The sequence below is a fragment of the Nannospalax galili genome, unplaced genomic scaffold (genome assembly GCF_000622305.1).
Source record: "Nannospalax galili isolate Female #2095 unplaced genomic scaffold, S.galili_v1.0 scaffold800, whole genome shotgun sequence".
In the NCBI taxonomy this organism is placed as follows: domain Eukaryota; kingdom Metazoa; phylum Chordata; class Mammalia; order Rodentia; family Spalacidae; genus Nannospalax; species Nannospalax galili.
This window is the reverse complement of record NW_008347125.1, coordinates 3,950,433-3,975,880: the sequence shown is the minus strand read 5'-3', so window position 1 is coordinate 3,975,880 and position 25,448 is coordinate 3,950,433. Positions and strand designations below refer to the sequence as shown.

General features: G+C 42.1%; 1 protein-coding gene across 9 annotated transcripts in view; it reads right to left on the bottom strand.

The window, feature by feature from the left end:
- Septin11 (septin 11) overlaps positions 1 to 25,448 on the bottom strand; it is a 95,115-nt gene that overhangs the window by 18,136 nt on the left and 51,531 nt on the right. For all 9 annotated transcript variants that reach the window (XM_008843515.2, XM_008843508.3, XM_008843513.3 and 6 more), the window contains exons 3-7: positions 18,510 to 18,705; positions 9,960 to 10,146; positions 6,776 to 6,937; positions 2,895 to 2,991; positions 1,963 to 2,131 (exon numbers count right to left, since the gene is read on the bottom strand). In XM_008843515.2, coding sequence (XP_008841737.1) covers positions 1,963 to 2,131; positions 2,895 to 2,991; positions 6,776 to 6,937; positions 9,960 to 10,146; positions 18,510 to 18,705 — 811 coding nt within the window. The remainder of the gene's footprint in view (positions 1 to 1,962; positions 2,132 to 2,894; positions 2,992 to 6,775; positions 6,938 to 9,959; positions 10,147 to 18,509; positions 18,706 to 25,448) is intronic.

Sequence of the window (25,448 nt, the reverse complement as noted above, 5' to 3'; positions counted from 1 at the left end):
AAAAAAGAAAACTATAGACCCATATCCTTAATGAACATAGATGTAAAAACTCTCAACAAAATACTTGCATACAAAAAAAACTGCATACAAATGTACATCAAAAATAAAAAATATTTTATTATTTTTATTTAATGTGTATGAGTGTATTGCCTGCATGTATGTGAGTGTACCTGTGTCGTGCAATGCTGCAGAGGTCAGAAGAGGGCTTTGGATTCCCCTGGAACTTGATTCAATTTTTGTGGATGGAAACAAATACTCTACACAACCAGATTTAATAACCCCAAAATGGGTTTGATTTTGTGGGATTATTTTCTGGCAAATACATTTCAAGCACAAAAGACTTGTCACTCCTCCCCTCACAGAGTGGCATCCTATTTGGTTGAAGATGATCAGTCTCCCAAGCCTGCAGGACTGGATTAAATGATGCAAACCTGGCTAGAAGTTAACTTCTTGGTTAGAAGTGCTTTGCTTGAGACTTGTATTTGTTCTCACCAAACATAGACATGCATATGAGAGTCCACAGTAGCATTGTATCTAGAGACTAGACCAGATAATGTTGAACTATCTCCAAAGCAATTCTAAGAAAAGAAAACCCCTCCCACTCAAAGGGCTGTACAGACCCAGGAGACAAACTGTCTCACTGGCACAGGCTGTCTCAGGTTCTTTGACTAGCTCACAGTTCTACTGCTTGTGGATATCAGAGTGTATCTTAGGGGTAACCACAACAGGTGGAAACACAGTTTCTGCGAAGGCACTATGGCCCTCTTTAGAAGAAACACAGTCCAGACAAACCACACAGTGGCTCAGTTGAGATCCTTATTAAGTTGTCGGTTAAGAGCACTGGCTGCTCTCGCAGAAGACCCAGGTTCGATTCCCAGCACCCTTACATAACTCCATGGGGGCTAACAACCTTACATAACTCCAGTTCCAGGGGATCTGACACTCTCTTCTGGCCTCCAAGAGCATCAGGTACATACGTGGTGCACTTACATACATGCAGGCAAAACACTCATTATACACATGGACTCAGAGCAATCCCACCAATCACCAACCCAGGTGTGGTCACTAGTACCCCAACCCTGCCAATCCTGCCAAACCTTTCTCTACCACTGGGCTCTATGAGAAGCTGGGCATGTGCTAGGATACTGAGCCTACATTCTTTTCTTCCTATCTCATTTGTATCTCCAGTAATGAGGGAAAATACATAAACATTCTAAGTGATTTCCTTTTCTACCCTCTGTTAGAACTGCTTATCAGTGAAAGGTGGTACTTGAGGGTACTGTAAGACTTAAGAGTACTTGAGGGTCTGTAAAGATGGTTCAACAGCTAAGAGCACTTGTAACTCTTCCAGAGGAGCCGAGTTTAGTTCCTAGCACCTACATCGGGTGGCTCACAACTGCATATAACTCCAGCTCCAAGGGATCTGACCACTTCTTCTGGCTTGTGGGCACCTGCATACACATGGCATATACTCACATGGACACATACACACTTAAAAAAAAAAGAAAAAAGAGTACTTGAAAACCTAAGGGCCTTGAGAAGTTAAATCTGTTTAGCACAAATAAATGGGGCAAATTGTAACCAGCAGCTGTAGCCTAGAAAGTACATGGCTCAGGCACTTCATGCCACAGACCCACAGTAAGCAGCCTGGGTTCAGGAGCCACAAGGAAAGGAAGGGCTCAGAACATCCCCCCTCTCTTACTACTCATAGGACCTTAGGTGGGTTACTTACATTTTGGTGACTTAAGCTTCATCACCTTTAAAATGTGGATGTTAATAATGACAGCCACATCAGTTAGCTGAGATAATGCAAAGTGGTTATGACAATACCTGAAGACACACTATTGATCCCCTTCCCCAAAGTACTCTAGTACCAATGCCTCAGTCTAATAAGCATATCTGTGGTGCACAATGTGCCACCCCACCACTGTCTGAGGCACCTGTCTGCTGTGACCCTCATACCTGAAGGGTTTGCTGTCAGGGTCAGTGTCTTTGAACCCCATCTCTTCGAGTTTACAGCGCCGATACAACTCATAATGGCGAGTATGTGTCTGCTCTCGCAAGTCCTCCATGTTCACACGGATCAGCATCTCCCTCAGCTTCACAAAATCACAGTGGTTTTCATTTTCAACTGCAATAGAAAAGGGGAGGAGGGCCATCAGTGATGAAACTACTGAAAACCTGAAGAGATGCTTCCAAGGTGCTGACATTGCCCCTCCCTCCTGTGACCCGAGGTCTCAAGGCATTGAAGTGCTTTGTGGGCTCCACTTTCCATTCCTAATGAAGCACTGATCAGGATGCCACCAAGAGCCTACACATGGCAGGGCCCTGGGGAGGCCTTCACATTTGTGATCATTCTGCTAAGTAGAGACAGTGACTTGCTTTGCAGACACAAAAGTCAAGGTTTAGGGAGCAAGCTGACTTCCCAACAGAGTATCAAAGAGAGATTTAAATGCTGTATCATTTGGCTTCAAAACCAAAGCAATTTCTACCACTCCATGCAGTCAGGACCAAGCAGGGCCCCATTTACCACCATTATTCCAAATTACCAGATATTCACTAAAATAACATTTCTTTGGAAATGTTTCTGATACTTCGCTGATGCTATGGGTTCGAAGTCCCAGAAGAACTCTTGTTCCTTTTTAGGAATTTCTACTAAGTTTCCTACACAACCCAACATCTTGAGGGGCTGCCTCAGGGCACAGGGCTTAGCAGCTGCCTGCCTGCTTCAGAGCCACTTTCTTCTTTACACCCACGACAGCTTGGGGTAAACAGGCGGCACTCATTCCTGCCTGCCCCATGTCCAATACCTCCCTACACAAGGTGCAGAGGGAAGAAGGGCAGTCATTAACCACAGGCACTGAACATGAGGAACCCTTTCTCTGCAAACATACCTTGCACCACGCCCCAGGGGTACTGCCTGGCCTTGGCCATCTTGTTACCAATCTTCACTTCTTCAGTGCTGCCAACCACTGCAAACGGGAGATGGACCTGCCGAGCAACAGAAGAGGAGAGCCGTTACCTTCCACAGCTCCATCTAAGACAGCTTCCTGCACACTCTGCCCCCCTTAGAGAGGGGTTGCTCTCCCTAAAGGCAGGAACATGAAGAACTGCTGGAGTTGAGTGGTTAGGTGGCTGCACTTCACACAGCACTCACTGTCCACTGCCACACACAAGCTAGGTTTCAGGAGGAGCTTGACCCTGAGCTGTATGCCATCCGTCACAGCCACCACCCACTACCTGTGGCCACAGAGCACCTGAACTATGGCTTCAGGGAGCAAGATGGTCACTCTTTAATTTGACTTACTTTTAATTAATTCACGTTTAAATTTAAAACAAAAGCAATGCAAAAGATTTTCCCATTAAATACTTTGTTTGCTAAGAGTCTGAAGTCCATTTTCCTTACAGTGCAAATCAAATTAAAAAAAAAAAAGTTTCATCAAGGCAATGCAAATTTTAAAGAAAAACTGTATCTTAGTTAACATATTGAAAACTTTAATGTTAGGAATAACTTGATGTGGAGCTGCCTTTTGATTATTATGTTCATGAAATGTAAACACACAGGTATTTCTGATGAATGTGAACTGATTTAGATGCACTATCATTATAAAGTGCTCATTGATTTCAAAGGCCTTGCTACACAAGTATCACATTAGTAATTTCTAAACTGTCTACATGTTGAACTAGTATTTTTGGATATATTAAACAAGCCCTTAAAATTCTTTGATTCTTTTTGCTTTTTTATTATATTTCTTTCTTTTTCTCTCGGAGCTGGGGGTGTTACATGCATGCCATAGTGGGTATGTGGAGGTCAGAGAACAACTTGCAGGAGTTGGTTCTCTTCTTCCATCGTGTGAATCCTAAAGAGAGAACTCAGGTCATCAGGCTTGGCTGCAAGCATCTATCTGCTGAGCCATCTTAAATGTGACTATTAGAAAATTTTCAATTACTTGTCTAGTTTACATTGTCTTTCCATTGAATATAAATGTTTTATTCACCTACTTTGCAGAGCTGGGGATAGAACTCAAGGTCCTGCACATGCTAGGCAAGTGCTTTACTACCAAGTAATACCCCTAGCTCCAGAACTTTTTTAGACAGTTGATCAGTGTGGTGGTTAGTTTTTGTCAACTTGACACAAACTAGAGTCAGCTGGTAAAAGGGAACTTTAATTGAAGAGTTTCCTCCATGAGACTGGCCAGTGGGCATGTGTGTGAGGTATTTTCTTAATTGATGTAGGAGGGGCCCAGCACACTGTGGGTGGTGCCATCCCAGGCAGGTGGGCTTGGGCTGCATAAGAAAAATAGCTGAGCAAGCCAAGGGAGTAATACAGTGTTCTTCCATGATCTCTGCTCCAGCTCCTGCCTTGAGTTCCTGCCCTGACTTCCCTCGGTGACAGTTGTGACCTGGGAGTTGTAAGCTGAAATGAATCCATTTCCCTCCTCCAAGTTACTTTTGGTCTGATATTTATCACAGCAACAAAGAAGTAACTAGAACAATTAGTATACAAATTTCCAGTCAGAAACACACTTGAGACCAAAATACTGGCTCAGGCCTGGCACCCAAGCTTAGCTCAAGCAGAGATGGTATGGTGTCCAAGACAACCGCTTCTTCCACATCACTTCATTTGTAGTTACAGCTATATACTGGGTGGGGGAGAAAAACCAACTCTCTTTTCTAGTAGCACCCAAGAAGGAGAAGACTTGAAATAGCTGCTGCAAGAATTATTATTTATGGATCCTTAGCCAGTACCCCTTCCCTAGAGATGAGGTTGAGCAGAAGGAGATCGTTTTCAAGCCAAAATTTCTTCCATACAGAACTTGGCAGAACCCCCAGCTCAGGTTGCCCAAGTGGCATTTTGTGTGATGCACAAGAGATTTAAATTTCCTGGTCCATAGGCTGGAGAAATGGCTCAGCAGTTATGAGCACATACTCTTCTTACAGAGGACCACAGTTCTGTTCCCAGACCAGTGTCAGGCAGCTTATAACCACCTGCAAAAACCACCAAGGGGATCCAAAGCCTCTAGCCTCTGCACCTACCTATGCTCATGTGCACATACCACACCCAGAAACACGTCCATACACATAATTAAAAATAAAATTAACCTTAAAAAATTCCTAGTCTCTCTTACATGCTATAGGAAGTTTCCATTCTTTTTCTCAAACCCCAAGCCTGTAACTAAAATGTGCTCCCCCAAATTAAGCAGCAATAGGACTTTCCAGGAAACACTCTGACATAACCAAGGAAGGGTCTCCATTCAGTGTGGCAAAAGCAATTGCCAAGCCTAGATTTAAATATAAATAAATACATGTGACATGAAAATAGTAGGGGCCCATGAGTGGGGTGAGGGGGGACAAGAAAGGGTAACACAGAGGGAAAAGACAAAGTACCTGTGTTTCTTCTTGCAAGTACGAAAACCTAAGTCTGGAATCCCTGGCACCCAGGTGGTAGTGCATATGTAACCCTAGTATGCAAGCCTCCACATATGTACACACACCCAAATGGAACATGTACATACAACCATCACACATGTACATATAAAAACCAAGTACTACGGATCAGTGCCAGTCTGAGTGCCTGGGCTCAACTCTCCTTCCTTTGCTACCAATGGCCACGCCATGGAGGCTCTGTGCTGCAGTTTCTTCATTGTGAGGCGGGAACAATTACAGCACCTACCCCAGGGGGGCTGTTGGCAAGATTAAAAGTAAAGCCCTGAACAGTGTCTGCCACATATTAAACGTTCCATCAACCTCACAAATGTCAGGTGCTACTATTATGAAGCTCTCAAAGCCTACAACAAGAATGTTAGAGATGGAAGAGATCTCACATACTATCCAATCAACTCTGTATGAGGTTTCCCTATAGCATCTCTCTTGAGTCCAAAGAGCACCTGTTGTCCATCAACCATGCGTGATGGGAATTCACTACTTCAGCAAGGTGTGCTGTCCATCATGACAATCCTAAATGTCTATCGTTCATTCACATCTGATTAAAACCCTTCACAGATCTTTTCCCACTAGTTTTGGTCTTCTGAGGAAATCTCATCAGCCTCCCTAATGGCATTCCTCCTGCCTATTGTCCAGGAAAACTTTGACCTCCAGCTTTGCCCAGTGTTTCAAGAAGGTTTACTATACTGAATTCCAGCAACAGTCATTGGGCATCAACTATGTGTAAAGAATGTTATTTCTACAGAAATAATGCATTAACCAAAGAAGTATGAAAAGTCACTGTGGCTGAGCGACGGCACACACAGGTACGGTGGGAATGGTGAGGAAACAGGTGCATCCAGACTCCACACACGGGGTGACACAGAACCAAGAGTCATGTCATTTATCACCTGACAAGTTCCTCTTGGAACCTCAGCTTCCAATTTATCTAGTGAATCAGGAAAGCACCAGGAAACAGCATGCAGGGGAGGGCAGGAGCCAAGCACTGAGGCAAAAGGGAGGCAGACAGAGACTCACTCCTGCCAACACAGACAGAAGCAAGATCTCTTTTCTCTGAGCTGCTCTGTGAAAAGTAGTATTTGGTTAGCATTACCTTCCTAGACTTGCCACAGAAATCAGGGTGAGAAGGAAATCTGAGACCGTCTTGACTAACTTTCTCGCATGACAGGTGGAGAAAGTGATGCACAGGTAAAAAGACCTGCAGCAGAGCCGGAGGCCAACGAAGACCTCAGGTTCCCAGTGCAGGCTCTTCCAGCCCCTCTGCAGTGCTGCTACTAAGACTGGATGTCAGAAAGGCCACGGGTTCCCACATACGTACTGGGGGACTTACACTCATTGTTGCATTAATCTCGGCCACAGTTTCTTCATCTGTGGGGAACTGATATATCTGGACTCCATTGCTGACTAGTTCACTCATGATCTTACTCTTGAATTTGTGCAGTTCGTTCTTGGCAATGGTGTCAGCTTTTGCAATTATGGGAATGATGTTCACCTGTGAAACAAACATGTCCATCTTTATATAATGCCAACATATTAAAAGAACTAGACAAGTGAAAAAAAGGAGAGTAAATAAAAGCTGTAAGTCTCATTGTGAAATACAGATGATATCAACACAGACAACCTACTAGATGCAAAATTATGAAGACATGGGCTTATGTCAGCTCCACCTCTGTACACTGACTTCCTCTCATCCTATACTGAAAACTTATTTGTAATTTCCTCTCCCGTACCACCTCATTCAACATTAGAGTAAAAGGAAGTGTTATTATTTTATGACAAATAGTGGTAACAACGGGGTGGATTCTTTGAATAAGCAACACTCCTTTTAGGGGCTTGATTTTTGCACACCCCTGTAGCGATGGTTAAAGCAGTTGAGCATCACCCCTATGCATGTTCACATCTTTTCTTTCTTATGATGATCTGAAAATTACTGGGAGATATTTAAATATTAACTAATCTATCTTACAAATTTTCAAACTTGCAGAACCAATCTGAAAATCGGCTTTTTTTTCAAATAACTTCTTTATAGCACAAGAGGGTCCAGTATCAAAAGTAAGATTCAGGGCCAGGCATGGTGGTGCACACCTTTAATCCCAGCACTCGGGAGGCAGAGGCAGGAGGGTTTGTGTGAGTTCAAGGCCAGCCTGGTCTACATAGTGAGTTCCAGGACAGCTGGGGCTACAGGGAGACCCTGTCTCAAAAAGACCAAAAAAAAAAGTAAGATTCAGCTGAGAACAGTGGTACACAGGGCCTGTAACCCCAGCACTCAAGAGGCAGAGTCAGGAGGATCAGGAGTTGAAGGTTCTCCTCAGCTACATAGTAAATCTGAGGCTGGTGTGGGATACATGAAACCCTGGTTCAAAAATAGCAAGGCTCAGTTTCGGAGCCTCTGTTACAAAGAATTGGAGAGCACTCAGAATTTAACATTAACAACAGATATGTCAGAATAAGAGCCAAGGCCACCCCAGAATGCAGGAGCAAAGCCCCAAGGTAGAACATTCTTTTCCTACTTCCTCCCAGCCCTGTCCAAAGGACACATTTTGTTTTGTCTTTTCAAGAGATGGTCTCTTGGAGCCAGCCTCAATACCACTATGTGCTATGGCTGGCTATGAAATCCTGACCCTCCTGCCTCTACCTCCTGAATGCTGGGATTAGAGATGTGACACTTTTTGTATTCATGCTTTAAGGTGAGCTGTTTTCTTCTCCTGTTACTAAGGAGGTTTTAATGAGACACTGTGGACATCTGAGGCTCAAGCATGCAGGTCACATCCGCACCACTTTGTTTCTCTTTTTCTCCAAAGGCCAAATCAAACCGCCTGACAAACCAGAATGAGAGGGCATGCTGACAGAAGCCCTTTTCTTCACCGTATCCCACACCTCACAGGCTCAAGTTTCCTCTGGTTAAGGGAACCAACCAGACAGCAGGCAGCAAGCTTGGATCGGGACCATGGAGTAAACCTTCCTGTTGTGTTTGCTGACTGCCTTGCGTATACACTCAACGCTGAGGTAGTACCGACATGAAAGTCAGTCATATTTTCCTGGCCAAACTAATGAAGGTAGATAGAGACATCAGACTATTTCATGAGTAGCCACTTAAAATCTTTTCTGAAAGACGGATGTGGTGGTGCATGCCTCTTTTTGTAATTAAAACATAATAATAGCCTTGAGATAGGCTATCTAGCTCTCCAACAGTATAATTTAGTTCTTTGAAAGTTTAACCTGCTTTGTGGTTGCGTTTTTTTTTGTTTTGTTTTGTTTTAAATTTGTTTTGTCTTGATTTTTTCCTTTTCTTTTTTAAATATGTTGCATCTGCTAACACATTCATCTTGTGGGATATTTCGGCTTGGATTACATACTCAGCCCTCAGATAGAAAGCCACATCACCCTCCTTTCATCAGAATGTCTGTGACAAATGGATGCCTGGAGAGCAAGAGGACCTGCCTGTTTTCAAGGACAGGGCAAAAGGAAGCATCCCTCCCCACACAGCATCCACCACCATCAAGGCAGCGGCAAGGCAAAGCTCCCAGGAACCAACGTTCACAGCCTGGAATACGGTAAGGAAAGGTTTCTACTCATTCTCTCAGAAGACTTCGGTTATAATAATGCTTTGAGGCCAGCAGAGTATCTTTCTGTAAACCACTGTGACTGTATATGGTAGAAGCCCAAGGAGCCTAGACTTCAGCCTCCCTGGCCTGCTAAGGTTTGGTCCAGAAAGGAGCCTGGGGGCAGGCTGATCTGCTAAGCCTGTCCTCTCAATATCCCACTTCTCTACAGAGAAAGCACCGTTTGAACAGTGTTATTTGGGGTGAGGGTATACCCAACAAAGTCCTCCGGGGGTCTTTAACATCCACTAAGACTCTCCAGTGAGTGCAAAAAGTGGTTAGAGTCTAGAGGAAATGCCACCGCTTAGTCCTGGGGTCGCTCTTTATGCCATATATCTCATCTTCATTCAGAATGTATTGTCTTCTGTTTATTCCAAAACAGAAAACTGAATTAACTATAAAATTAGACATCAAATTTTACCAAACTTAATAGCTCCTTCCTTCAAAAGCTGTAAAAAGAGAGGCTACAAATGTGTCAGGCTCAGAGCCAAAATGAAATGAAGATTTTACTTCCTGTAAAGACCTCCGATACAGTTTTAAAATCTAAAAGGCTAGACTGTCCTCACATAGGCAAAAAGCTCACAGTCAACTTCAAGTTAGTACCAAACTTTTATAAACTTTCAGAAGAGTGATTTAGGAAAAGGTTTTGAAGAAAATAAATAAACTTCAAGTTCATATTTCAACTCTGGTTTAAGAACTGAATATACTTTGTGTGCAAGTTTTGTCTTATTTTTTCCTAATATCCAGAAGAGGTTTTTAGGTATTTGCCTCACACAGCCAAACTTTATGGCTCTGTAATCTAGGAAAACAAACAAATTAGATGCACTGGAGAAAAAAATAAAAATAAAAAACGGGGGCCTTAGGGCAACAGTGATGTAAGGAGTGTGTGGACAGAACCACTGGCTTCGGTACCTTGCTGTCCAGCTTCTTCATGGTGACCAGGTCCAGAGACTTCAGTGAATGTCCGGTAGGGGCAATGAAGTAGAGGCAGGCATGAATCCTCGTGTCATGGTAGTTGAAGAGAGAACGTTTAATCTTCAACTCCTCTTGCAAGTAGGCCTCAAATTGGGCATCGATATATTCCACTATTGGCTTACAGCTAGAACAAAGAAGAACATTTAAAAACAAATTTTTCAGAGGCAGGCAGATCTCTGTGAGATCAAGGCCAGCCTGGTCTACATAAGCGAGTTCCAGGCCAGCTGGGGCTACAGGGAAACTCTGTCTCAAAAACCCAAAAAATAAAATAAATAAAACACATTTTAAAACCCACATTTCTAGTCCCCAAACTCCTGCACGTTGGTGCAGTCAGTCCCCCACTAACATCACCCATGATTCCCTCCACCCTACGAGCTAGGGCCCATGTTCTCTACCTTCCCTGCCCTGGCTCTCTTCTCTTCTAGCAACATACAACCACTTACTTGTACTGGCCCTGACATCAGTCCTTCCTTGCCCTGGGCCTCTGCCCATGCTCCCTTCTAGATGGAACAGTCTTCTAAGACTTCATGTACTAGACTTTCAAACTCCATCTCAGTAAGTGATTCTGATAGCTTCTAGCAGCTGAGTGGCATTGGTGCACAAAATGAATAGTTTGTGATTTCAGAACAGAGATTCCTGTCACTGGCTGTTTTCCTTGGTCCTCTGCCCATCTCTTCAGAGATGGGGGGTGAGGGGCTGGGTTCTCTGCATTTCTGTGGGGCCTGTACGCATTCCAAGAATACATTAAGAAATTGGCAAGCCTGGACAACTGTGATTTAAAATTCTTTCCAACATGAAACATTTTGGTTTTTCTGGGGTCTTTTTTGTTTTTTTTTTGTTTTTTTTTGTTTTTCCCACAGGGTCTCCCTAGTCCCAGCCTGCCTGGAACTCACTATGTAGACCAGGTTGACCTCAATCTCACAGAGATTTGCCTGCCTCTGTCTCCCCAGTGCTGGGATTAAAGGCATGCACTGCCACTATGCCCAGAATCCAAGATGAAACAGTTTGTACAACAATAAACTTTATAACCCTCTCCTTTCCTTACCAAGTCTGTTTTGGATAATTATGTATGGATTCTGTTAACTGACCACAAAAAAACATTAATAACATATCAGGAATACACAATTAGTAAACCACATATCCTCCAGGAAGCAGTATGTTAGGTGGAAAATCCATTAACCCTTTCAGTCTACAAGGGAACCATTCAGGGGGAGTGCATATCTGTTAGGAATACAAGGAGTTAATTCTCCCCAAACTTACTTTCTGAGGACCAATTCAGTTGTAAGGAAAATAAAAATCTTTCAATACCCAAATTTAGACCCACCAATTAAACTGAAAACCTCGAACAGGTACTACAAATGCTTATGATAAAAACAACAGCCACCCTAAGAAACTAGAGCCACAAAAGCAAACTACAGATTTATGACCAAGGTTGACAGTCTTATGACCAAGACAAGACAATTAGTAAAGAGCTTTTGTTTTGTTTTTGTTGTGTGTGCGTGCGCACTTGTGTGTTTGTGGATGTGTGTACAGAAGTACACGAGCAGAGGTCAGCCTTGGGGATGGCTCCTCAGGGACCATCCACCTTGATTTTGAAGACAGGATTTGTTACTGGCTTGGAACTCACCAAGTAGACTAGATTAGCTGCAGCAAGCCCCAGGAATCCTCCTGTCTCTACCTCCCCAGCCCTAGGATTATAAGCATGCACCACCACACCTGGTTTGTTTTTTTTTTACCTGGGCAAGCACTTTACCAAATGAGCTATCTTGCCAGCTGCTTGTTTAGGTTTCTTAAGGCAATCTTGCTATGGATCACAAGCTGGCCTTCAACCTGCTATGTAGCCTATGCTAGTCCCTAGTCAAATTCATGACCCTCCTGCTGGGGGGCATGTGGCACCACCACACCCAACTACTAAACAGCTGCAGGATACATAGTATCCTTCCTTGGTGATTTGATTATAATCCACTGACAAAAATGTAAGCATACAGAGTTCTCTAGAGGTTTAAAAAAGGATAAAATATGCTTCAGCAATTTCAGAGCTCCGAGTCACGGCAGGCAAAATTCTAATACAAAGGATAAGTGCCTGAAAAGATTCTCTTGTGTTTCCCAATTCTGAAATATAGGCATGTATTATATAACAATAATATTTGTTATTTTGAGATAGTTGTGGTGGTTAGAAAAGAGAATTTGGGCCAAAGGACTTGAGACCAAAAGCAGGTGGTATAGTCACATGGCCTTGAACAAGTCACTGAAACTTTCTGTACCTCACTGTCCCCCTAAATAAAACAAGGGTGTAGTGGTGCAAACTTATAATCCCAGTAGCTAACAGGCAGAAGGAAGAGCAAGAATTCGAGGCTAGCCTCCACTACATTGCAAATTTCAGACCAGCCTTGACTACAAGAAACTGTCTCCCTGCCCCAAAATAAATAAAAGGTAAAATAATATTTCTTATCGGAGAGCAACAGTGAAAAATGAACTAGTACATGTAAAGGATGTGCACAAAGACATAACTTTCATAAAATCATAAACAAAAATACAGCAAATAAAGTTGGGACTTTTTAAATTAGAAAAAGAAAAGAAAAAGGAGAGAGGAAAAAAAAATACCCAGGAATTCCATGCTCTTTACACCACCCATTTCCGCAGTGACTATCAGCTACTGAGCTCCACCCTGTGGGGAAGTAGCCCAGGCCACTCCAAGCCACCCACAACTGGGAGCTGAGGCTTCGGTTTCCTGATATTGAGGCATCTTTGGGGTTTAGGATCCTCAGGGCACCCACAAGGAGGAAAGGCAGCTCCCAGCATGTGTCCTTCCTGCCTCCTCAGGAAGGAGTCTGCGCTGTCCCTGTGTTCTTTCAAGCACAGTCAGAGCATGGCTCTGCTTTCTATTAATTTCTCTTCTTGCCTCTGGTTTTAATGTGAACCTCCAAAGTCGTGAGAAGCATAAGGTTCCTTCTTTCTGTGAGGAATGCTTTCTGAACTGAACTCAAATCTTCTGTTCTCTTCAAATCCTAGGCTTCTTTTTGCTGCCTATGTCAAACTCCTGGCCAGTCTTTCACTCTCTCTTCTTCCCACTCTGTGGTCTCTCTGGAAAACCACATGTATTCAGTCTTTTCCTTACCACCTCTTTAATGAGAAACTACCAATGTCTAGCTCTAGCCCGACTTTACCCTGAGCTTCAGACCTGTCCACCAACGGCTTATTGTATATTCTAACTGCTCTTCTAGGTATGGCCCATATGAGCCCTGCACCTTATCTGCATCCAGAACCCATGCTTCCCCTGCATTCTGTCCACACCAGAAACCCGGAGTTCAACATGGAGACCCCTTCTGCCTTCGCACAGCTAAGCGTAAAATCTCATCTGTCTCATGATAACATCACTGGCAAAAAATTCAATCAATAAAAGGAAAGTGGCTTGAGGTTTTTAAAAGTTAAAAAAAAAAGAAAGAAAAGTAGGGGAGGAACTTACATCATCATAAACAAACAAAAGACATTACTCTTAGAGAACAATTTCCTGAAACCACTACTCTGTAGGCTAAAGATTTCATTATGGGAAGGAAACAATGGGACAGCTTCCTCTTAAGAAAAGTGAGCTTATAGTCTGTTCTTCCTTCATGATCCTTGAAGCAAAGTTTCCACTTTTTCCTTCACTTTTCTACCTTTTGTTGTTTCCATTCATAGAAAGATAAAGAAGCTGAATTTAGTTTTTCTAGTTTCCCTGTTATAGTTCTAGTTTCCCTGTGTGGCCAATATAGATTTCTCTGGATTGTAACTATATGAAGTGTGTGTAGGGGGCCAGGGGAATCAAATCAGCTTGATAATTTAACCCAATTTCCTCTAAAGGAAATAGTCCTTGATACCCATTACTCATTTATATACTTCCAGTCATTAAAAAAAATAAAACAAAATGAAAGATAGTCACCCTAAAATTACAGGAGAAAGCTATTTTATACAATGTTTGCTATCCACTCAGTCCACTCACTGATCATTCCTGCAAAATGGCCAATGGTATTATTTGGAGACTGACTCCATTTTACATATGACTAAAGCTTTAACGTGTTTTTCTTTTTCTCTTACTATCTGTTAGCCAGAGACAATTTTCCTTACCTCTGGACGACCTCTCCCAGGAAGCTGGCTAAAAACTTGGAATTTAAAAGTCAAACACTGCACTTCACTGCTGGTTTGTAGCTGTGGTAAAGACTGGGTTTGAGGAGTCTCTCAGTGGACTCGGTTATCCATGCTTTTCCTGCAGGTTACCTTACAGTTCATGGTGTAGAATGGACAGCCTCAATCCCCCAAAGGTGGAGTAAACCTAGTGTATTTCTAGTTAGGCAGCAAAACTTGGTCAATCCTTTCTTCAAGGACCCTTTCCTTCTTCATCCATGAATACAGACAGCCACAGCAAGGAAGTTTAAGTCTTAAACAAGACTTAAACACAACAGGAAACTCTGCCAGATCTCTCTTCCTGCCTGCCTCCCTCTAGCCAGCATTGGTCAAAGGCAGATAATGGTGCAGGAATGTCACCATGTCCAAAGTCTACATAAACAAACTGGGACATTCTTGATGTCGAGCATCTATGGCAAAAGCTTGCCTAATCCCCAAAGTAGGTAAAAATAATTCTGGGTTAGAGAAAGCGGGCATCCCTTCCCATACAGTTAAATGCTGATACAATACGCACTTCCAATTATCTGATGGAAGCTGAGACTGTCCAGTAACTATTTTTAAGCAGTCAAGTGTCAACAAACCTTTGGAGGCACAGGGTAATAGAGCTCCACATGTTATTTCAAAGAGGTTATGCAATAGTCAAGAAATTTCAGAGGAAAAAAATATTTGGTATCTAGGTTAGGTTAATATCACACTTCCTCTCTTCTGAATCTCCTTGGAAACTATTATTTGACCCAAATGAGTCAGATAATTTCTTAAAGAGGACTCCAGATGCAAACATGAGACTCTGCATTGAGCTAGCTTAGCCATTTGCTGCTCATTGCTAGCCAGTGAAAACCCACCAGCCTAAGGGAAGGTCCCTTTAGAGATGAGGGGAACAAAAGAGCGGTAGTTGTTGAGACACACAGCATTTTAGCAACAAGATGCTGGATGGAGGATGGTTCTCAATCCTGTGGGAATCCTGACAGGAATCCAACCAGAAAATGCATAAACATGAAATTCCTTAACTCCAGGGAGAAATCTGTTCAGCGAAGAGCTGGGAGATATGCTTTGCTCTGAGCATGGTCTTTGGCAGTGCAGTAAACAGAAGCCCTTGGCTGTCTCCAGCTCCCACAATGCACTTTACCTTTTTCTTGGCCCCCAGGGTTTCTCCTCATTTGTTTCACTTGGCATTACAAATGGCCTACAGGGGCAACCTCCCCAGCAGGCCTTGGCACTGAGGTCACAGGAAGAGCAACCATACAGCTGCAGGGTCAGAGACTGGCTGCCCCCAGACCAGCTCAACGTGCAGACAGTCCACTTTGATCATATGTAAAATAGAATCCTCACTAATGTAACAACTGCTCATGTTATCACAGGGCGATGTCTACTGCAGAGTACTTAAAGTACTGTGCAGATAAATAAACCTTGGTGCTCAGCATGAATTAAATATTTCTATCACTACTGGGTGGATTTTTTTCCTATCAGGAATTCTTAAAATGTATCTAGAAGATACATACATCTACATAAAAAAGATTTCAAGTTTCTTTTTATAAAATACAACTATAAAAACAAATGCACACCATTTTGAGGAAAAAGAATAATCTGTTTTAAAACTCTGGCCCTAAAAGCTGAAGCAATGGCTCAGTGGTTAAGAGTATTGGTTGCTCTTGCAAAAAATCTGGGTTTAGTTCCCAGCACCCACATGACAGCTAATGACCATCCATAATTCCAGTTCTAGAGGATCCAATGGCCTCTTCTGCCTCCTGCAGGTCCTGCGCTCAGGTGGTGCAATTGCATACCTGCAGGCAAAACACTCATACACATAAAAGAAAAAATATTAAAAATTTTAAAAAACTGGTATTTAACATGGTTTGGAGGTTTGAGTATCCCCTAACATTTCTATATACTGATTACTCAAAGGGACCAGACAGTCCCATAATATGGTCACTGCCCCAAAATGTCTATAGAATCATCTTAGGACCTGGGATGGTTTTAACCTTCTTAAATCTCTTTTTGTAAGAGCATAACTTGTAAAACTCTAACCGATCCTCCAGACTGAATGTATAGGCAGCCTGTAACAATGGAAGCATGCTGGGGCTCAGACCCCTTGTCCCCCAGGAAAGAACCATGTAATCTCATGGCTTTTGTCTTAAGGTTGCCATAGGCATGGTGGTAGAATGAAATTGAGTTCTTTCTCTCCTTGGTTTGGCAAACCTCAAATAAATCCATTTACCTTTAACCAATTGTTACCCAATTTCTTTTAGAGAAAACAAAGCAGGAGGTTACAGATTGGAGGTTCAGGTAACAGTTTGAGAATAAACAGAATATATTAACTACTCAAGACATTTGAAGTCAAAGTTGAAGAATGGGGATTGCTGACCTTCAGAGTGGAAGCATGATCTTGGAGTACTGATAACCCAGATCACACACTGGCAAGTTTAATTAACTTCTCCCCTTAAGGAAGGGCAAACAGAAACTCAGAGTGCATACCCAAACTTATGTGGCTTTACAAATGGGCTGAATGTCATGAAAATAAAAACTCACTACAGTATTTTATGATGAAGGCTTCAAGTTTGTGTGATCAATCACAGTCAAGTTTTATGAATGACTACATAAGAATTCACTGGTAGCTAGAAACTCTGTATCTGTATACAAACTGCTATGCCAAAATGCTTTTAAAATATTTTATTTTTTAAGTAAGTTAAACAAGTTCTTTTACTACATATACACAAGATTTTGTAGTATAAGTTACCTAATTAGGTAATCCTCTCTGCTTGGAGGAAATTTGAATCCATCCAGTTGACCTAAATTTCTTATTAGGCTTGACTGAATCCTATCATTATTCAGATACCATTTGCTAATTCTGCACCCAAAGTGCTGCCCAACTTTGAGCAGCCTAGAGGAAGACCCAAACCCTCACAGAAGGACCCACAAGTGTCTCTCATACCACTTTCATACCACTTTCCTCCTGTGCCAACTGGAAATCCACAAGATTTTCCTAACAGATACTTCATGAAAAGAGCTTTCTTCACTATGGGATTTTAGGAACAAATGTCACTTTTTCCACAAATTACAAGGTGACTCCTTACTATTACCACATCCTTCTTTAAGGCCTAACAATATAGTCGCCCCGCCCCCCTTTTTTTGTCTTTTTGAGACAGAGTATCCCTGTAGCCCCAGTTGGCCTGGCACTTGCTATGTAGACCAGGCTGGCCTTGATCTCCTAGAGATTAGCCTGCCTCTGCCTCCTGAGTGCTGGGACTAAAGGTGTGCACCACCATGCCTAGCTGAGTGCAGTTTCTTAGGTCTCCACATAAGCATAGAACCATATGAAGCACACCTAGTATAACTGCCTCAACATTAGAAACAGATCCATGGCTTGTCATTAGCAAAACCCAGACTACAGGTGGTCTCCTAAATCCTGGACTATGACTTCTTGTCTTGAGTTTCATCCAAATCTGTATGAATCTGGGGATTAAGGGAAATACCCATTCTGCCTCCTGGGACCAGGAAAATAAGTAATGGCAGATGCTGATTCCAAAATCCTTTTACATTATAATGCCTCATTTTGAAGAATTTATTTTGCATCTTCCAGACTCTTCTGCAGCTATATATTGGATGTAGCTTAATCTTAGCCAAGTGGGTGCAGCTATACAAAAACCTGGAAGCAAATGTGAACAGTACAAGCAAAGGCCCCAAGCAGGAAGAAGCCAGGGGAAGGCACTTGCTTAGATGGGACAGCTCTAATGGAGGTCCTTTCCCCCTGGTTTCATGGGTACCAAGTAATTTAAGGAGGTTGATGGCAAGAATTTTTGTTAGCATCTTATTTATTTTTATTTTATGTGTGTGTGTTATAAGTGCCCATGTGTGTACAATGCCTATAAAGGCCAGTAGAGGGCATCAGATTTCCCTGGAACTGGAATTACAAATAGTTGTTAGATGCTATGTGGGTGCTGGGAATCAAACCCAGGTCCTCTACAAGAGCAGCCAGTGCTCTTAACCACTGAGCCATCTCTCTAGTTCCTGTTAAACACCTTTCTACAGGATGGTTGGCTATTTCTCCAGATTGCTCTTCCTAATGAGAAAATTTGGCTCAAAGACCTTACAAAATAATGTAAATTACCTATTCCCTTTAACAAATGCCTTTTCTGCTTTACAAGTTAGAATCAGTTTTGTTCTCCAATTCTGATATCAAGGGAGAAAATTTCTCTGAGGACAAGAATGTTGTATCTTTCAGGTGATAAAGGACCAAGTTCCACAGCTACAGAAACATTCAGCCTTTGAATAGGATGGCGCCTCCTATCTCCTCATTCATTATTATCTCTTCAAAGTCTTAAGACGTACCTGTCATCTTTATTTATCTGGTCTCCAAATCCCACAGTGTCGACAATGGTTAGTTTCAGCCGTACATTGCTTTCCTGAAGCTCGTAACTTCTGGCTTTTAACCGGACACCTGGTTCATTGTGAGTAGCTGGGTCACTTTCGAATTTGGTGTTGAACAGAGTGTCCATCAACGTGGATTTGCCAATACCTGTCTCACCTATATAACCACAAAAGAAAAAAATTAAATAATGAATCAATGTCTTTCTGGTATCAGTTCAAGTTGTCAGGCAGTATGTATTTTATTAATTATGTTCATAAAGTGAAAGTGGGGGCAATGCCACTAGAAATCCCACTGTGAATCCCACACTTCTTTCTGTGGATGATCTATGGGATACTTCCTTAGAAATGCCTCTGAGTTTCAAAAGCTATTCAGCAGAAAAGAGATGGAACTTACAGATCAAGATATTCTTTAACTGTTGGACCTGGGTGCAGGCCTGCAATCCCACCTACTCAGGAGCCTGAGGTAGAAGGTTACAAGTTTAAGGCCTATCTGGGCAACTTAGTGAGACTCTGTCTCAAAGTAAAAAGTAAAAATCAAGGGTTAGGGACACAGCTTAGTGGTAGAGCACCTGCCTGGCTGCATGAGGCCCTGGGTTCAATTCCCAGTACGGGGAAAAAGAGTTTTTTACCTACAGGTCAGTACCTGTGAACCTACGGTCAGTTTGTATAATAGAAGGATAAAAGCATTATCTCTTTCTCTCCAAAATTGTTTTGTAAAATTGCATTACTTAAAGAAAAGTATATTAGTGAATTTGCTACTTAAAAAAGATTTCTGTATTTCAAAACAACTCTCTTGACAACAATAATCACTAATGTTGCTAAGTGCTTATTCTTTGTGCCAGGCCCCAAAACAAGAGCTTTCCGTTCATTCGCTTCTCTCACTGCTCCTCCCAAGACAGGTACTATAGTGACTACTGCTCTGCAGATGGAGCACTAAGACTAATTATCTTGCTTAAACAACAGCATTAAGAGACAGAGCCAGGGTCTTTGCCCAGTTTATATGGTTGCAACATCTACATTCATTCTGACTTTGCTGTTACAGTTATGGCTGGGAGTCTTCATTAATCCCCCCACACTCTCCTTATCTTTCTTTCTCTGCTGGGCTGGAGACAAGATAATAAACATTTATTAATTTAAAAGTTTCATGGTAACATTTATGACAATGTTAAACAGTTTGAAGCAAGCATTATACAGGCTTACAGTAATTCAAGTTAATAAGTGTTTATCCAGTTCCTCATAGGTGCAAAGCAGAAGGACCAGTACCCAGAACAACTATATCAGTCAAAAAGTGAGACCCAAATGTGGAACCAAAGTGTACTTCGGATCAGCATTCAAAATAGGACCAAGTAGCTGGGCATGGTGGCATGAGCCTTTAATCCCAGCACTTGGGAGGCAGAGGCAAGTGAATCTCTGTAAGATGGAGGCCAACCTGGTCTACACAAAGAGTATAGCTGGGGCTACAGGGAGGCCCAAGTAAACAAAGAAACAAAGAGGGCCAAGCAAAAGTTTCTCATAATTCTAATTCCTCTGTTAAGTCAAAGAGACCTGGCAAGAAGAAGAGCCCAGCCTTGTCACTAGTGTTGAGTATTTATATGGTGATTGAGGAAAGGGGATGGAACTCAAAATGCATGGGCCAGAAAGACGCCCCTCCCTTTTATTGAATCTAGAAACAAAAACACACACACACACACACACACACACACATATATATATATATATATATATATGATTCCAGTTCAATTTAAGCAAGCCAATATATATCAGCCCCCTTCAACAAATCCTAATCCTGACCTGATAACACTCTTGGAATAATCTTTTCTAAAGGATGACTTTTCAGATGATGAAAATCCATGGGAAAATGAGTAACTCTAGACTTCATTGTCTTAAGGTAACTATTCCTGTATGGACATATTAAGCAACTATAACTTCTATACTATTGTAATCATTGCTTCTTAACATAATGTAAAAGTAAAGTTTGCCAGTAACTGCATTGATTCATTTACTGATCTACATAGTGAGTTCCAGGACAGCTGGGGCTACAGGGAGACCCTGTCTCAAAAAGACCAAAAAAAAAAAAAAGTTGTTCAAGTACATTTGCCCTACTGTTTAACCTTTCCCATTGTGTCCCTAGCGTATCTTGGATCATAGAATTTCCTCCCTCATCAGCCTTCATCCAGCCAGTATTTTTCCAGTGCCTACTATGTACCCAACACTGTGCCAAGCTCTAGGACTCTAACAATGAACTAGCCTGATGTGGTATTCTCTCATATCTTAGAATCTGGTCTAGAACATAACTGAATACCACCCAAACTAACTTCTGAGACTATTGTGTTTAAGTGTTTACCACAATCATGATCCTCTTATGAACAAGACCACACCTTATACCCTGCAACCTTGTGAGTTGCCACAGAAAGCTGAACTACTTCTTGGGCTTCTGACCCAAAGGCAACCACAGACGCATGGTCGATAACAGTGCTACACACAGAACCCATCTAACCAGAACCTCTCTGAATGGGAGATGAACAATCAGCACACAGTGTCAGGGCATGAAAAAGGAAAGGTGTACAGAGAGAGGGAAATAGGCAGAAACCACGAGGGAGCAAGGCCACGAGCACACGGAGCCACAGTGGAGACAGACACCAGAGAAGAGAGCAGTTCAATACAGCAGAGCAAAACCCTGGGAATTCCACTATTAAGATAATACTTGAGTACTTACTACATCAATGAGAATAGGTGTGGGGATGACAGGGTGAATGAAAGCAAACATTTATACGGTTTGCACTTCAGTAGTAGAGTGAATGCCATTTCAGATCACCCTGAGGTCTGCTTGTATTAGTAGTTGAGACTGCTTTATCTTCCCTAATTTCCTAAATATTCTCACAAAAAGTAAAAAATCATCAATGAAAATAATAGAAGCCAGTCTCTGCTTCTTAACAAGTGGAGGTTACCAAGCTCACAACAATGATTCATGTCCTCCTCACAAGTTAACCTGGAGCAAAACACAGTTACTGCGTGATGGATACAAAAAGGTTCTCAACTTAAGAGACTCAGACTCTGATAGGCAGCCCGCTACAGGTATAGTGTCTGAGTCACAGTGAGCTTGTGCTGCTCAGGGAGCGTTGCCCAGTTCAGCTGCCCCCTTTTCAGGTTTTGCCCCTCTGAAGGACATTGGCAAGGGAGCAGCAGAGCTCCTGCACAGAAGTTTCTCCATCATGCTGAAGATTCAGTCAGTAACGAGTGACCTACTTCACTTCCATAGGTTTCCCCAAGGACAGCAATAAAAACTTGCATTTACAAGGCAACAATTCTAGGTTACCTGGACGAGACCGAAATTACCATTTCCTTTTACTAGTTGAGAATTACTTAAGCACATGTGAATCCAGACCGCTGTAGTCTTTTAAAAAGGCATGGTACTTTTAATGATCATTTACATTAAGGTTGGAAATTATGAACAATTAGCATTCCAGGCCCTACTTATAGCACAGGGTTAATCAATGGTTTGAAAAAAAAAAAAACCACTTTCTACTAAATTTCAGAGTGTTTTGCTTTCCATTTTGATGTTCTGTGCTTTTTAAGAGCTGTAATTAGACACAGCAATGCTAGCGGCGGCATGATTCACCAAAAGCAGTTCACAGTAGGGCAGTTCGGGAGTCAAAAGCACTACAGAACTAAGGGAGTTTCTTTCTTCTTTAGTGCTGGGTATTGAACCCAGTATCTTGTACAGGCTCCACAGCGCTTTATCATTCAGCTACATCCAGAGCCCCCCCCCCCTTTTTTTCCAGATGGGTTACTGCTCTGTCACTTACGCTGGTCTTGAACTCACTATGTAGCCCAGGCAAGCCTCAAACTTTCAATCTCTTGCCTCTGCCTCCCAAGTGTTAGGATGACAGGCTGTGCTACCATGCCTGGCCTAAGAAAGATTTTCAATGCACTGGTTTTTGAAAGTTTTGAATGCAGGGCATTGTCTATACCTTTGAGGTCCTACAAAAGCGAAAACATGTCTTTTTAATTGATTAACTGAAAGTCTACTAGGTACAGGTTCCAGTTCCAACCAAACAACCACAATGATATAGTCAGAAAATCCATGACTAACACCAACTTTGCAGCGCTTCAAAACTCATAGCAGAGTTCCAGGCACAGAGGAGGCAGCTACTAAAAGCTAACAGAAAACAAAATGACCACGGTGATCATTTGCACTGAGATTTGCCACTTCAGGAGGCTTTTCAATGTGTTGCTTGGTCTATTGTCAATTCATCTGACTAAACACACAGTTGCTTGAGTAATTAGAGCAACCAGTGAGGTGCTATCTGTGGCTTCTGTTTCTGCAGCTCTTACCAGTGCTGGTGAACACAACGCCCACATCTCAGGGGACACAGTCCCACCCTTCTATTTACTCTCAGGCTCACTTCATCCCTGAGCTCTCAGGTAGACAGGAAAAACAGCCTGTACTGCAGGACGAATCAGAAGGCATTGTAGATTGATGTGAACCAGCACCTTTTACTCTAACCTCCAAGGCTGGCTACTTGTAAGTGGCTGTGCACAAGGGCCTGCTTGCCTCCACTGAAGAGCCAGGCCTTTATTCTTGAACAGCACAGGGTAACCAGCCAACTGTCAGATATGTTATTACTCCTCATACACCTGCCTTTGATGAAACATGCTTCGACATAATAGCACCAGCCCACGAGGGGACTTAAGATAGACGTGACCTGACACACCATTGCCTCTACTGACTGCATGTAGAGGCTCCCTCGAACCCTGACCACAGATCCACCAATACCTCTTTTCTGAATCCATAAGAAATGTTTCCAGGTGAGAGCAAATATTTCTGTTTTACTTAATAAATCTCTCATATGTTAAACTTTCAGCTTGTGTTTGGCACATAATATATACCCAATAAATATCTTTGGAATGAATGAATGAATGAATGAATGACACCAATTGGTTACCCCAGGCAAGTCTGATGACAGGCTTTGAGCTCTGCCTCTAAACTGGACTTTACCTTATTTTCTGCAGACAACTCTGTTTTCATTCATCTTACCCTATAAGGTATTTCACAGCCTTTCAGGGAAAAAGAAAATGGGACCAAGGTGCAGAAGACTTGACTGAAACACCTCACAATCCATGTTGACATTACAAACTTGCTTAAAACAACCTTAAACTTGTTTCTATACTATTCTTCTCCTCTCATTGCCTCAAAAACAATTAAGCTTGATTTTTTTTAAAAATCCATTTTCCGAATGTTTTACTGACTTTTTGATTCTCCTTTTGAATTGGTGCCTCTTAAGGCAGGGATGTTACAATACCTTGTTCAACTTTGTGTTTCATAAAGAACTGACACTCAGCTTGATTGGTGTTGATGGGGCTTCTCAGAGAATTAGTGTCATTTTGGAGAATGAATGAGAGTTATATAATCTAAAATTGTGACAAGAGGCTGAATATCAACTTAAGATTCTTTGAAAATATACTACCTGTTTGGTTTTTTTTAAGGTTTTATTTAAACTAAAGTGCAGTGTGTGGAGTGACTTTATGTTGTAAGCAAGATGGAAAGGGGAAAAGATTAACTCCATGATGCTCCATGACTCGATTTAGCATGACAATTCTCCTCTCCTTAAGTGAAAACTATTCTTTCTCCCTTACACTTACTCCCAGAACTCACCAGAGGTGGGTTCTAACAGCAGACCTCTATCTAACACAGGAGCTCTGAAACTACACTAAGTTCATGGAGGATCAGTTCCTGTCCTGGTTTATTTTCTCTCCCCTTTCAACCCACAAAACTCTGATTCCATAGACTTTTTGAGAAAGTTTTTGTTCCTTAATGGCATTATAACTTTTGTTGAGCCCTTAATCCCCTTTCATATTCATTACAAGAAAATAAAACGCAATAAATAGCATGTGTGGGCACACAGGATAAAGAAAAAAAATGCAAATAAGCTAGGCATGGTGGTATACTTGGGAGGTAGAGGCAGGTGAATCTCTGTGAGAATGAGGCTAGTCTGGTCTACGTAGCATGTTCCAGGCCAACTGGGACTACAGAGAGACCCTGTCTTGACTTGAATTGAAAAAAACGGGGGGGGGGGGGGCTGGAGAGATGGTTAGTGGTTAAGAGCACTTGCTGCTCAGTCATGAAGACCAGAGTTCAAATCCCAGCATCCATACCAGGCAGCTCATAAATGCCTGCAATTCTGGCTTCAGGGAACCTGGTGCCCTCTTCTGGTCTCTATGGGTACCCACACAGACATATGCACACACATAAAATAAAATTAAAAAAAAAGAAAACCAAAACATTCAAAATGCAAATACATGGTAGGAAACAACACGAGTATTCTCAAGTCAAATATGACATCTGCTCCTCTCTATGCTGTCCAAGTATTGATTGGCTAGAGTGCTTCTTAATAAATTCTTACTTTAACAATCATTGCTTGACAATGCAAGTTTTTTTTCTAACAGATATTTTGCAATAAAATATTTTGCAAAGAACTTTGGTATGTCTTACCTCTGAGGATAATATTTAATGCTGACATTCCTAGTTCCCAAAGAATTAATGCTGCCTCTAACTAAAGAGCCCTGGTAGGCAACTGCATTCGTGTGTGTAAATAAGAGTGCCTATGTGTGGCATGTAGAAGACAACCCCAGTGCTGGTCTTTGGTTTCTGTCTTCCACTTTGAGATGAGGGCTCACTTTGTTTTTCTGCTGTATATGTCGGACTAGCTGGTCCATGAATTCCTTTCTCCTGTCTCCATCTCCTATCTAGGTACAGGAACTGGGATTACAGGAATTAGCATTATGTGCCCAAATTTTACCTTTGTTCTGGAGAGTCAAACTCAGGTCCTCACACTTATACAGTAAGCACTTTTGGCTGCTGAGCCATGTTCCCAGCCCTGGAGCCAGCTGTTCTTATTT